The sequence below is a fragment of the Dicentrarchus labrax genome, unplaced genomic scaffold (assembly GCF_905237075.1).
Source record: "Dicentrarchus labrax unplaced genomic scaffold, dlabrax2021, whole genome shotgun sequence".
NCBI lineage: Eukaryota > Metazoa > Chordata > Actinopteri > Moronidae > Dicentrarchus > Dicentrarchus labrax.
Window position 1 is genome coordinate 19,551,447 of NW_026136715.1, and position 13,436 is coordinate 19,564,882.

The 13,436-nt window shown below is 38.9% G+C and overlaps 1 protein-coding gene across 15 annotated transcripts in view; it reads left to right on the forward strand.

The window, feature by feature from the left end:
- The first annotated feature begins 1,040 nt into the window (after window positions 1–1,040).
- ubr4 (ubiquitin protein ligase E3 component n-recognin 4) overlaps window positions 1,041–13,436 on the forward strand; it is a 50,767-nt gene continuing 38,371 nt past the window's right edge. For 8 of the 15 annotated variants that reach the window (XM_051424123.1, XM_051424127.1, XM_051424126.1 and 5 more), the window contains exons 1-15: window positions 1,041–1,194; window positions 3,843–3,940; window positions 4,062–4,165; window positions 4,424–4,553; window positions 4,833–4,978; window positions 5,166–5,265; window positions 5,892–6,033; window positions 6,169–6,293; window positions 6,481–6,605; window positions 7,250–7,309; window positions 7,476–7,666; window positions 8,032–8,140; window positions 8,412–8,549; window positions 9,614–9,731; window positions 10,847–10,888. In XM_051424123.1, the coding sequence (XP_051280083.1) occupies window positions 1,070–1,194; window positions 3,843–3,940; window positions 4,062–4,165; window positions 4,424–4,553; window positions 4,833–4,978; window positions 5,166–5,265; window positions 5,892–6,033; window positions 6,169–6,293; window positions 6,481–6,605; window positions 7,250–7,309; window positions 7,476–7,666; window positions 8,032–8,140; window positions 8,412–8,549; window positions 9,614–9,731; window positions 10,847–10,888 (1,753 nt within the window). In that variant the 5' untranslated portion in view covers window positions 1,041–1,069. The remainder of the gene's footprint in view (window positions 1,195–3,842; window positions 3,941–4,061; window positions 4,166–4,423; window positions 4,554–4,832; window positions 4,979–5,165; window positions 5,266–5,891; window positions 6,034–6,168; window positions 6,294–6,480; window positions 6,606–7,249; window positions 7,310–7,475; window positions 7,667–8,031; window positions 8,141–8,411; window positions 8,550–9,613; window positions 9,732–10,846; window positions 10,889–13,436) is intronic. The other 7 variants (XM_051424125.1, XM_051424133.1, XM_051424131.1 and 4 more) reach the window with 4 other exon arrangements.

The following is a 13,436-nucleotide window of genomic DNA, read 5'->3' on the forward strand; positions in this document are numbered from 1 at the left end:
TCTTAGATACATTTGTCCTTTCTTTTTTTATGCGGACACAAGCTGGGCTTTAAAATTGAACAGAATTTTACTAATTTGTGCACATTATTAACAATAAGATTAACTACAGAAACACGTGTGTGTACAAAGGGTTAAAAGGTGCTGTCTACAAAAAGAGAAAAAACAGACAGTAAGACTGAAGACAAAAATACTTTATATATATATATATATAATATTATTTCTTTAAACTGTCAACAATCAAAGAGATGAAGAACACCATTGATTGCTGGTCTTGAATAAAGTCCTATAGCTCTAATAGACGAGATGCAGCTTAGGTTAAGGTTGCAATGAATAAAAGCAGAATAATTAATTCTTACATAGCCTATATTATATATTATATTATATTATATAGGACCACTGTTAGTCCAGTTGGCACTGAGTCAATTATAATTTCCTCGAATTTCAGAGAAATGCTAAACACACATACACTATTAATTTGTATTAATAACGTATTTGTTTATTTAACTAAGCCATAAAATAAACACTGGTCAACTGTGTACATCAATGGAAAATAATTGCAATCCAAAGTAGTAAATATTCTTGATATATAACTTCTAACGTTATATTATAAATAACTGACCTGTATAATGTATTATTTTATTTAAACAGGTTATAAATGTAACGGAGAAAGGACGTTGTTAAAGTAAAGTAAAAGGTTGTGTGTGTGAGAGATGATGTCTGTCTGTCTGTCTGTCTGTCTGTCTGTCTGTCTGTGTGTGTGTCTGTCTGTCTGTGTGTGTGAGAGATGATGTCTGTCTGTCTGTCTGTCTGTCTGTGTGTGTGTGTGTGTGTGTGTGTGTGTGTGTGTGTGTGTGTCTGTGTCTGTGTGTGTGTGTGTGTGTGTGTGTGTGTCTGTCTGTGTGTTGTGTGTGTGTGTGTCTTGTTGTGTGTGTGTGTGTGTGTGTGTGTGTCTCTGTGTGTGTGTGTGTCTGTGTGTCTGTCTGGTGACAGGTTGTGAGCGCCCCCTGCGACGTACTGTCACATTTTCTTCTTCCAGTAGCTAGGTTACTTTTCTCTATGGGATTTCAAGATGGCGTCGAGCGGAGGAGATGGGGAACACGAATGGACAGCGGCAGTGCGACCGCTTTTATCAGCTTCGTACACCGCTTTTGAAACGAAAGAGCTACCTCAGCTTATTGGGTCTATAATCAACAGGTAACCGGTTACATGTCAGTAAATTGCGTGCCTCTGTTTGCTCAAATACCGGCCGTGTTCACTCAGGAGTGAGCTAGCTGGCTAACTTGCTAACTTAGCTTGTTTTAGTGAAGTTCGATGGGAAACGTTGCTAACGTTAGCGGCTAACGTTAGCGGCTAACAAGCTACATCAGCTCAACTTGCACTGGCAGCGAGTCCGTCGCTGACGTTAGCTAACTTACTCGAAATGTGATTTAGCTTGCCCTGGCTGGTAGCCCATACACTGTCTGAAACAAGGCACGACTTGTACCTGGTGGACGTCAGTCTCTGATATAAAGTTATTGATCGACGCTGATTGACGTCGTTTAGAAAATCTGCTTCATCATTAGCTAGCTAACACAAACATTAGCCAACAAGCTAACCAGAGGGCCTTTCAAACGGACTGGATAACGCAGCGCTGAAGTGGGCCAGTCACAGTAAAATGTGACTACGTCAGCTAACTTAAGTTGGCTAAATACTGCTTGTGTGTCGGGGTTTCCATGTCCAGCCTCCTCTGGGCATGTCAACAGACAGTTCAACATTAACAGATTAATATAAGGAGGACAGACAGCTTAATGTTTTCTGCTGTGTGTATGCGGTTGGGCTGAAAGTAGGCGGGGACCTTGTACTCCACTTATGTTTGATGAGTCGCCGTTGATGTATTGATATAATAATAATAATAAGAAAACAATAAATGGCAACATTGCTGGTTCGTAAATAAACGCTAATGCTGAAGGTCTTGTGGATAATGGGACATGGTGCTGCTAAACCCCGAGGAAGCTGGTGCAGTGCCTGTCACAGAGGGGAACTGTGTGAGCCAGGCATACGTTCAGTATTTCCGGGGACCTTTAATAGATTTTCTCGTAAAACTAGGTAGTATATGCTCATTTGTCCCAGCAAACTACCAATGCATACATCACCATGGAGTGATTGTCAAGTCAGTAGTGCCTACACAGCAGCCAGATTGTCACTTGATGGTGACATGGTGACATCAGCTGATCCCTCTGGGTATTCAACTCAAGAGCTTCCTGCGATGTGTATAGGTTTCATTTTCTCAAGCAACATTCAGTCTGCAAATATGTGCAGTAATACTACTACCGGGCCTGTTGGTTTCGTTTTATAATGAAACATTTATTTGGGTTGGCATGCATCTTTGTTATGTCTACGACTCTTCTGATGCTCACTCCTTAACTACGGTTTCTAATGTAAATTTCAACAATATTTTGTTGGACATTTAACATTTTTAACATCCAGAACATGAGTGTTAAATTACAGTGACAATGAGTGAGTGCTAGAGTAGTTTGACATCCTTGTACCAGAAATGGTGATGTCTCAGAAGTTACGTTGTCAGTAGGATGGGTGTTGTGTCTCCAGCAGCACATTTAAGTGATGTACGATTTAGTACTAATTTTAAAGCAATACAGAGCATAAACTACAACCATGGCTGAATATCAGGCATGTATTAAGTAAATGAGAAGGTCATCAGGTCTGGTGTGTTTTGGTTCTTTATTTATCTGTTGACCAGTGGAGAGTTTATGAAGCAGGTGTCCTTCATTTACTTTACACTGGTAATATGGAACTTCTCTGTGGTCAGCAAATGACCCAATCAGCTGTGGAGCTAGTTTTAGGAACAATGAGGATTGGGGGAAAAGGGCATATTGTGTTTTTCAGTGTTAGAAAGCAGAGATGCTTTCTGTGTATTTGGTTGTACTGGTGATTGTGAATACTTGAAACTATAAAATATTAAATATAAAATAGTTAATGTCCCTGTGCTAACAGCAGGTTGGCCATACAAGTTAGTCGCTACCAACGCAGACTACCTTCCTTGGTCTGGAAGTATGTGATCAGATCACAGATTGAAGAGGTGTTATTAGGGTTGGGCAGTCTGTCCCAGTGCTGGAAGGATGGGGTAGGACATTGCTGAGGTCTATCGGCATTAAGCAGAAACATTACATCAGAGCTGTGTGGTTCCAGGTGTTTTTAGGACCTCTAATAGGCTAAGCTCAACTACATAATTAACCACAAACTGGTTTTCCCTGTTGACAAACTACAATTAGCCTAGAGCTAGGGAGAAACATCTGCATAAACGATGTGCTTAAAGGCATCAATTTTCCCTTAGGACAATACACAAAAGGATGTCGCTATACTGACAGCCAGGGCCAGTTCTGTTTTCTTGTTTTTTATGTGAGAATAATACATTTATAAATGTAACAAACTATCATTGTTTGTAAAATGTGGTGAAAGGCATTCGCCTGTCCGGGAAGCTTTAATTGTTGTGAATCAGTTACCAACCACGAAAAAAAGTAACAGGTATAGGTAATACAGGACCAAACATAGTGCCACACCATTTCACGTATGCACAATTTTATTAATGACATGTTGATCAGTTCTAGATTTATCTTTGTAGATCAGCATTTTTAGCAAGTACCAGTTTGGGTTGGAGGAGGTTATCTGTAGCTAAATGTTGTAGGTATTTTTAGATTAATTCGACTCGACAAACAAACGTCATTCTCTGTATATTCTGTCTCTCCTGACTCTCTTCTCCAGAAAGGAAAATGCTATAAAAATGTTCTATGTTTTGAATGTTTTATTGGTTGTATTTATTGAGTTATTCCACTTGTCGTCTGCAGTGAATCAGACATCCTTCACCATGACAAACAGTATGAGCCCTTCTACTCATCATTTGTGGCACTCTCTGCACACTACATCACCACAGTATGCGGACAAAGTATGTATCATTCATTTTCTCTTCAGTATACTTGATAAGAAATTACTACTACCATTCAGCCCAAAGTGTCACAGGTTTTGTTTCTTCCAGCCAGCAAATAACTTTTGCTTTATCCCTTTAGTACCGAGAAATCAGCTGCTGTCGGTTGCTGCAGCATGCAAAGTATTGATTGAATTCTCATTGCTGCGCTTGGAGAACCCAGATGAGGCATGTGCAGTATCACAGGTGAGAGGAACAAACTGCATAGGACTTTATAATGTTGTGGGACTACATTCAACGGAAGATTTTGGTCCGTTTTAAAGGGATGGGACATTTACTAGCCTCAGACAAAATGTTTAAATTTTTTCTCTGTTTTGTTCTGTTTGTTCTTACATTTTGATTAGTTGATTCTCGTCATGTGTTTCAATTTTCAGTTTGAAAAGACATAAAATGACTGTATAAACCCATAAATTAAATTGATTAATACTGTTTATTTTTCTTCAGAAACACCTGATTCTTCTCATAAAGGGGCTTTGTACTGGCTGCAGCAGACTAGATCGCACAGAAATCATTACTTTCACCGCTATGATGAAATCTGCCAAGTTGCCTCAAACCGTGAAGACCCTTTCAGATGGTAAGTGCCCCTTAAGGGACGGACCAAAGTTAAACAATACTGATTGTAAAATTATTTATTTATTTTAAAAAAGAACAATTAAACTCATTAAAAACTAAATACATTACTATTTATTTTATTGATTTATTAGTTTCCTATATGGACTGGTGAAGTGATTGTTCAGTGATATTGTTGGTTTTAATCCATACTGGGGCTGAAATATTGACATAATAACCCCATAGGCCTTTTTGCAAAACAAAACTGACTGAGAGAATTGTGTCCCTTTTTTCCATTTAAAAGTGGAAGATCAGAAGGAGTTACCCAGCGCTGTGAACCCAGAGCTTCGACAAAAAGAAGTGCAAATGAACTTCTTTAATCAACTGACTTCAGTTTTTAACCCTGACCTTACCACCATCTTGGCCTCCCCATCAGCAGCACACATGCAGGCAAGTGTTACAGACCATTACTGTCATCAGTAATTGACCGCTAACCACAACGGTTTGTTTGAATTTCCTTTAATCATTCGTGTTTTTAATGAAAATGGATTTGCAGCATACAAAACGGCCGCTTCATCACTGGATTTACGGTTGTAATTAATCATCATAATTGTTGTTGAACTCTCTCCAATTATAGGCTGAGAGTGATTGCGATGACCAAACCACAGATCAAGCCATTCAGGCCAAAATGAAAAATGCCTTTGTCTCTCAGAATGTGTCAAGCTTACAGGAACTTGGTGAGTAGTTGTTGCTTTGTTGTAGGACATTGTTGGTTTATTAGCACGAAGTTTACAGTAACACCATCTATCTGTCATTATTCTAAAGTTGTATTCCATCTGTTTGTGCTAAAACACATTTGAAATTAGTTTTTGGAAGCCACCATTAATTATTTTGCACAATTATGGGAACTATATTTGGAATAACACTCCCTTAGAGTTGTTTTTCATTTTTTTCTTCAATACAATCATTTAAATTATTCACTCCTTTGACATTATGTTTTCTGCTGTGGGATATACAAATTAAATGTCAATTTTGAATTGGAAAGCCTTTCAGTGTAATCTGTTTGCCTGTGACTGTTTTAAGGGAGACCAACTCGTCACCTTGCCGCTGTATCTTGTTGGTTATTGAACAGAATCAATGTGTAGTGCATTTTCCTTTGACCTTTTCATGCCACATGACAGTGACAAGTCTTATTTTTTTGTACTTTCTTTAGTGGAAAAAATTTACTCTTGGCAGGTTGCATGGGTCTTAAAAGATTTAAAGCTCCAAAGTACTTTTTTGACGTTGTAATGTCGCATGGTACATGGTTTTTGTTGTTTTCTTATTAGAGCTAAAACATCCCCCCCCCAACTTATATTTCTAGGTGGGTCTGAGAAGTTGCTACGAGTGTGCCTCAACCTGCCCTACTTTCTACGCTACATCAACCGTTTCCAGGATGCTGTATCAGCCAACTCTTTCTTTATCATGCCTGCCACAGTGGCTGATGCCACTGCTGTCCGCAATGGGTATATATACTGATCTGTTTTGAAAGTGCAATATAATCTGTTTATGTTTCTGCATGTGATTTAAATGACTGTGTTTGGGATTTCTTTTGCTACCAAACATTCAATTAACTTTCTATACATAAAACCCATAACCAGGTTTCATTCACTGGTGATAGACGTAACTATGGCTTTGGACACACTTTCCCTGCCTGTACTGGAGCCCTTGACACCAGGGAGATTACTGGATATGACTGTGCTGGCTTTGAGCTGTCTCTATGCTGGTAGGTGATAACTCTGTAGGCAAAATAAAATTATACTGTCCAGTAATTCTGTCAATTGTCAAACAACAATCTCAGTAGAACTCTTAATGTTCTCCCCATTTAATAAAAAAATTCATTGTAATTCTCTGCATGGTGTTGAAAGTCAAATTGATTAAAGTAAAGAAAAACAACTGTTTTACTCATTTAGGTGTGAGTGTCGCCACTTGCATGGCCATTCTGCAGGTAGGTAGCGGCTTGCAGCTCCGCTCTGCCTCAACTGGGACTAAAGAGGAGGACTATGAAAATGACGCTGCCACAATTGTCCAGAAATGTGTGAGTATTATGAGTACAAGATTCACAATGTATGCTCATGTGTTAGTTATGAGACATAATCTGGTGCTATGTAGAAACTTCATCCACTAACTTGTATGTTGCTACTCACAAGTTGTTACATAGGTCTAGAGTAAGGCCAAGGTGTGTGTGTGTGTGTGTTTAGGATGTAAATGTTGAGAAAATATTTTTTTATTTCACAGATTACACGTTTGTTTCGTGACCGGCATTTTCTTTTTCATATTCACTGTCTATGTAGCTCAAACACAGTTGTCTCTCTGGCTCTCTCTCACTCAGACACACAGACACAAACTAAAGGAAGCTTCTTGTCAACCCTATTTTGCCGCATAGACTGAAAGCTAGACACAGATGTTGAAGCTGGGTACACAAAATGGGATTGTATCATAGTTTGATCTATAAACTCCGTCTGGATAGCATCTGCTTTAGTGATTTTTCAGGCTGACTGTGCACCAGTTTGACCCGCCTGATCGGCAGATTGGCCCCCATAGCGAGATATCTGGTTGCATTTGTTGAGTTTGACTTCGTAGAGGATATTGATTTAGAATCTCTAATTACTGCCTTGTTAGCATTACCAAGATAGAGCACATTTAAAATGGTAACAACTACAAACTTTGTCTTGGCAACAGCTGGAGATCTATGAAATGATTGGACAAGCCATCAGCAACTCCCGTAGAGCTGGAGGAGAGGTGAGGAACAAGTTTGAGCGTGATACTAGAATAGTAAAAGAATACGGGTTCATTTACTTTTGATACTTTTACTGTGCCACTTCAGACGTTTACTGTTTTTGAAGTAATATTGTCAGGGGTTTTTATGAAATAAACTCTTTATTTTGTACTTACTTATGTACTACAGCATTATCAGAACTTCCAGCTGCTTGGAGCCTGGTGCCTTCTGAACAGCCTATACCTGATTCTTAATCTGAGCCCCACTGCCCTGGCGGATAAAGGGAAAGAGAAGGATCCCCTTGCTGCCCTGCGTGTCCGGGATATTGCTGCACGCACCAAGGATGGCGCAGGATCGCCTAAACTTGGTCCTGGGAAAGGGTAATTTCCGAAGAGTCTGAAATACATAAATGTTTCTAGTGTCGCTGTGACTCATTTTGTTTCTTTTGATCTTCATCAGTTATGCAGGTCTTTTCTTACTTATGTGGGTGGGGTGTGGGCAGTGGTTACTGCAATGAAATCTCTGAAATGTGTAATTTTTTTCCAAGACCCATAGTAGGTTGAGAAAAAAGGCCTATATTTAAAATCAGACTGAACTGGGTATATTCACAACAGATTCTAAACACACAAACTGTATACTTCTGATATGTATTGCTTATGTTATCATTACATTTAAGAGAAATTATCACACTTAAGTTTATTCATGTGCATTAATTATTTTTGTTGTTTCTGTTATTTTTCTTAAGACACCAAGGGTTTGGAGTTTTGTCAGTTATACTGGCCAACCACGCCATCAAACTTTTGACTTCACTTTTCCAGGATCTGCAAGTTGAGGCACTGCACCGGGTAAATGAAGTAACGAACAAATACGCTTTCTTTTTTCTTGCAATTTTAAAGAAAATGTCCATTATTTTACAACTTGTGTCTTACTGTTGTACTTGTGGCCAGTATCATATATAACATAATATGAGCTCAAGACTTCCCACAATCATTATGACAATTGTGGATATAAACCTTCTGCTGGAAGCATGACAGGACAACTTGTAACAAACATACACAAAAGGAACCTTCTATTCCTTGAAGGCCACGTTTTCTTATTCCACTTCCTCCCTCCATCCACCTGCAGAGTTGGGCGAGTGATGGGCCACCAGCTGAGCTCAACATCATGGCACAGAGCACTTCCATCCAGAGGGTCCAAAGGCTCATCGATTCTGTGCCCCTGACCAATCTACTGTTCACCCTTCTCTCCACTTCCTACAAAAAGGTGCGGTTATTATATATTTACATAACTGTAATTTGCAAAATTCCATGTTATGTTGTGTTCTTAATTTAGCCATAAATAGAAAAGTGCTTATGCTGCTTTTAGGAAACCAGACAAAAGAGACAGTTCAGGCACCTGCAAGGGGAAACCTAATTTCCACAGCCTTTAGTTTTCCTCTAAAGACTTAACTTTTGTGATTTTGTTGTATTAAGTAAGTACTGATATTTTATTAGTGCAATGGGACATAACACAAAAAGTGACATAAATTAGACCAACATTGGTGCAACAAAATATACATACCCAACAAAACTGGTACTGTGATGTAAAATGTTTGATGCAACAAACAAACATGCTTTGTTCATAAAATTGGTTCTGGTTGAAAAGACTGTCTAATTGGAAGATTAAAACATGTGATCATTATTAAGACTAGGGGTGGGCGATATGGGCAAAAATAATATCTCAATATTTTTGGGGATTTTGGCGATAACGATAATCAGTCGATATCCTTTAAAATGTGATTAGAATTGTCTGAGCTGGACTTGTGTCCACCAAACGCATTTACAGCGCTGGGCGCTCAAAGTCATTTTCCGGCGCCCAGCGGTGTTAAAAGTTGAACAGATTTCAACTTGAAGCACTCTGAGCGCTGCGCTAAAAAACCCGTCTCCGCTGACATCTTTTACCGCTGAAGGCGCTTAGCGCTCTGAACGCTGAAGCCCATAGGACCCACGTCTCGGCACTAAATCATCTGAAGTACTGGTAGCTTCAGGGACTGGAGGTGTTTGTTTTTTCTCTACCATCGCGGCTGCTAAACTGTTGCAAGGAGGATGCTAGGGGGTCCGTGATCCGCCATGTGATCACGTGGCCCTAGTGGTGTGACTGAATCCTGCCATGCTGTGGGCGCTGCTGCAGTGTATTAATGGATGTGAGGGTTTCCGCGGGCGTTTCATTGTTTTTGTCGAGTAATTTAAATACTCGATAATGGAAATTTGCATCGTCAAACAACAATGACGTATTATGCAAAATATGCCCACTCTAATTAAGACTGCTCTTGTTTTTGCTTCCAACAGGCTTGTGTTCTCCAACGCCAGAGGAAGGGCTCAGTCAGCAGTGATGCCAGTGCTTCTACAGATTCAAACACCTACTATGAGGATGATTTCAGCAGTACAGAGGAGGATAGCAGTCAAGGTACTTTATCATTCTAGATTTAGCAATTACATCATCATCATTTAAGAAGGTCTCTGTAAAATTCAAAAGTTCAGAGTATGCACTCACATAGAAGATTTAGGTCTGCAAAACAACAACAAAAAAATCATACCCCTGGCTGTTGTCTGGACACGATTTTGACTTCAGTCCTGCCAAAGATGATACACAAAACAATGCACTCATTGTTCTGCACAGCACTGACAGCACTACAGGAACAACAACTCAAAAGGACTGAATAATTAAACATTATATCAGTTTGAAATTGTATATTTAAAAAACTCAGTGCAGCAAATATTACATTTGATAATGTGGAGCAAGGCTGCGGACAAGGGATGGCACTCAAAACCCGGTTATAAATAGTGATTTTGGCCTCTCTGTCCTTAAACTTGTCTTCTCTGTTCTCTGTGTTTCTGCTTGTTTACAAGAGGTTGGGGCTAGACAGACAGACAGAGCAGATAGCAGAGAGTATGAAAAGGAGTTTAGGTTATATTTCAGTAGACGACACTTCGTTATCCAAACACCTCTTGTATTAGAAAAATAGACTCGTCAGTCTAAAAATGTATATTTATTTTCCGTTTCTTACTTTCTCTCTAGATCTGTTATCATATTGGTCTGGGCCACAACAAACAGATGATTATCTGTTATTGTATTGGCCCTGAAATTACATATCAGTGCATCTCAACTTAATTTGATCTAGATGAAAAATGTTTATGGAACAAAAAATGAGTGTATGATCAGAACATCATGTAACTGTAGATGTGATGGAGAAACACTCACAGTGTTCATCACTTGACAAATAAATTGACCAACAAGCGATTATCCCAAAAGCTTTCCTCAAGGTATGCCTCAGATTTCTCCCCATGACAGTGTGGATGCAGGTACTGAAAGCAGAGTCATGTTTGTGTTTGATCTCTGAGCTAGTGTCAGTGCTGAGCTGTGTCAGTGAAGCAGTGAAACAGGTGTGCTGTCAGTGGATCAGTCAGTCAGGTTATGGCAGCAGTGAGAAGGGTAAACACAAACACACGCAGTAATGTAATTTATATTTTTGTCCCATCATCACACAATGACAGTGTAGTTGACAGTGTCTACTATTTCAGCAGAGAGAAGACAGGAGAAGACAAGTGCAGCTTGTGTCTCAGGTCAGCAGTTTTCTGTCCTTAGGTCAAAGACTTGGTGTCCACTTCACTGTCCTAGATTCATTTTGTTATTGTATGTCTCACAATTTAGGCTCTGAGCTGCGGCCCTAATAGCTTAGAAAATGACAGAGCCACAGATGTAGAGTCTTTGACAAAACAGCCTTTAGTCTGAAAGGTGCTTTCCACTGAAATTGACATGAGCTAAATTTTATTGTTTTGTCAAAGAGGTTCATCTGTGGCTCAGTGTGGTTCAAAGGATATTACCAGTGGTGTTGACATGTGGGTGCTCATTATTGTTTTTTTTTCTACAAGCATTAAAACCTTAGATTAGAGCTGGGTGATGTATGGAAGTTACTGATACCAACATTTGCAGTAACCAACCAAGTAATTGCTGCTCCTCTTGGTATGTTGAGTAAACATTTTTCTTGGGTGCTTTCAAGAGCAATGTCGTAAAACACAAAAAATCACCTCCTAAAATCACCCCTTTGTCATCCAGTGTGTGCCCCTACCTTGTCAGACAGATCAGACTGTAATTAAAGTTAAGCTTAACCCATTCTTTCACATTTAGTAATTTGTCAGTACTGAGGTAAGTATTTAAAATGATTGTTGTATTGATTTTGTGGTCATATTACCTAGCTCTACCTCTGATCTTATTTTTCTTTGGTCATCATATTCTTCTTACTTGTCATTGCATTACTTGTCACACATGTTTGAAAATGTCCTCAATACAAAAATAATGAGGAACCCATGTCAAAACAGTGGTATTATTCTTGAATACAAAAACATTGAAGTTGTGCTTGTAAACTATGGGCTTAAACACATTATGCTACGTCTTGCTGTCACCTGAGAAGTTATGATTTTTGTATGTTGCATGCTAATGTGAATATCACCTTGAAATGATATTCTGTGTTAAAACACTTACATTTTTGTAATTTAATTAATCTGTAGATATATTGGTATGTCTGCAGTGAGATGCTTTTCAAGTCATATTGTTGGTAAAAATATCTTTAAAGGACCAGTGTGAACGATTTAGTGGCATCTATTGGTGACGTTTCAGATTTCAACCAACTGAATACCATTTGCCTTCCAAGTGTGTAGGAGGAATTATGGTGGCCACAAAACTCACAAAAAACGGCATATATAGGCCATATCTAGAGCAACTGTTTGGTTTGTCCGTTTTGGGAAACTGTAGAAACATTTCGGTTCAATATGGTGACTTTCATGGTAGAGGAGTGGGTCCTCTGTAGATAAAAACGTATTCAAGGTAACGAAAACATTCTTATTTTCAGGTGATTATGCACTGACAAAAACATACGTATGAACATTATACTCCATTTCTGCCTATAGATCCTCCTAAATGTTACACACTGGACCTTTTGATTAAGTATGATTCATAGCTACTGAACAAGGCAGCCTTGTGGGGCCACCACTCACAACCATAGGTGTGAGTGATCAGTGTGTAGCCAGTCAGCTGACAAGGGAAAACAGAGACCTTGGTGCATCAACCCCTGATTTTCAGAATGAAGCCAAAAACATAGATGGGGTTGATTGGAAGTATTGGTCTGCCTGATCTAAACCCTAGTGTTGCTTTGTGACATTTCTGCTAGTTGTGGACAGTCCATGACAAACATTATGTTTGAGCATAAGCTAGTGGCAGTCTACTGGGTAGAAGAACAACTTGAATAATGGTTGACTTTATCGCCATATAATAAGATCTGTGGACAAATGTCTTACACTCCTGTGTAGACAGGAGTAGAGCTGTCATCCGAGTTGGATCAGGTAGCGGATGACGATGCCAGGCAGACTATGAATCCAAACAGAGCAGAGGCCTCTGTCTGCCAGGTCTTAAAATCCCACCTACAATGGGGGGTTGGGGAAAAAAAGTTGAGGGAAATAGTCAGGTTGAAGGCCTCCCAAGATTTAGATGCTCCTTGCATACAGTATGCTCTTAGACTAGAAAATTACGTTTAAATTTCAGTGTTTGTTACATATGTGCTGTTTTCCAGACTTCATTGAGTCTTCATTGCTGAATGCAACTGACTGATGTATTTGGCAGATTATTATTATTATTATTATTATTATTATTATTATTATTATTATTATTATATATATATATATTTTTTGCATTGGTTCAGAGCAATTAAATTGATTTACCATAGTCAGTAGTCACAGTAGAATGTCATTTTAGACATTCATACTTTCTATACTGCTCAAAAGACACATAGTTGGCCATGTGAGAGAATCAACCTTGTAGTATTAAGATATTATTTTAGTGCTTAAAAATCATGAAATTGAAATTATCAACATTTTACTTGATTTAAAATGGCTTTTTGTCTTAGCTGATGCATGTTGCTAGTGCAAAAAATCCAATGCCTGTGACATGTTGATTGTAACACAATGCTTCTTGCCATGGAATAATGCAGCAGTAGTGTATTTCAGTTTAGCAGATACTGTACAGCTTCCATTGGACAGTAACAACACACATTTAGCATAAAGAATAAACCTGATTTTAGCATTGTTTGTCTCATTGTTGCCTATAGCACAACAGTAT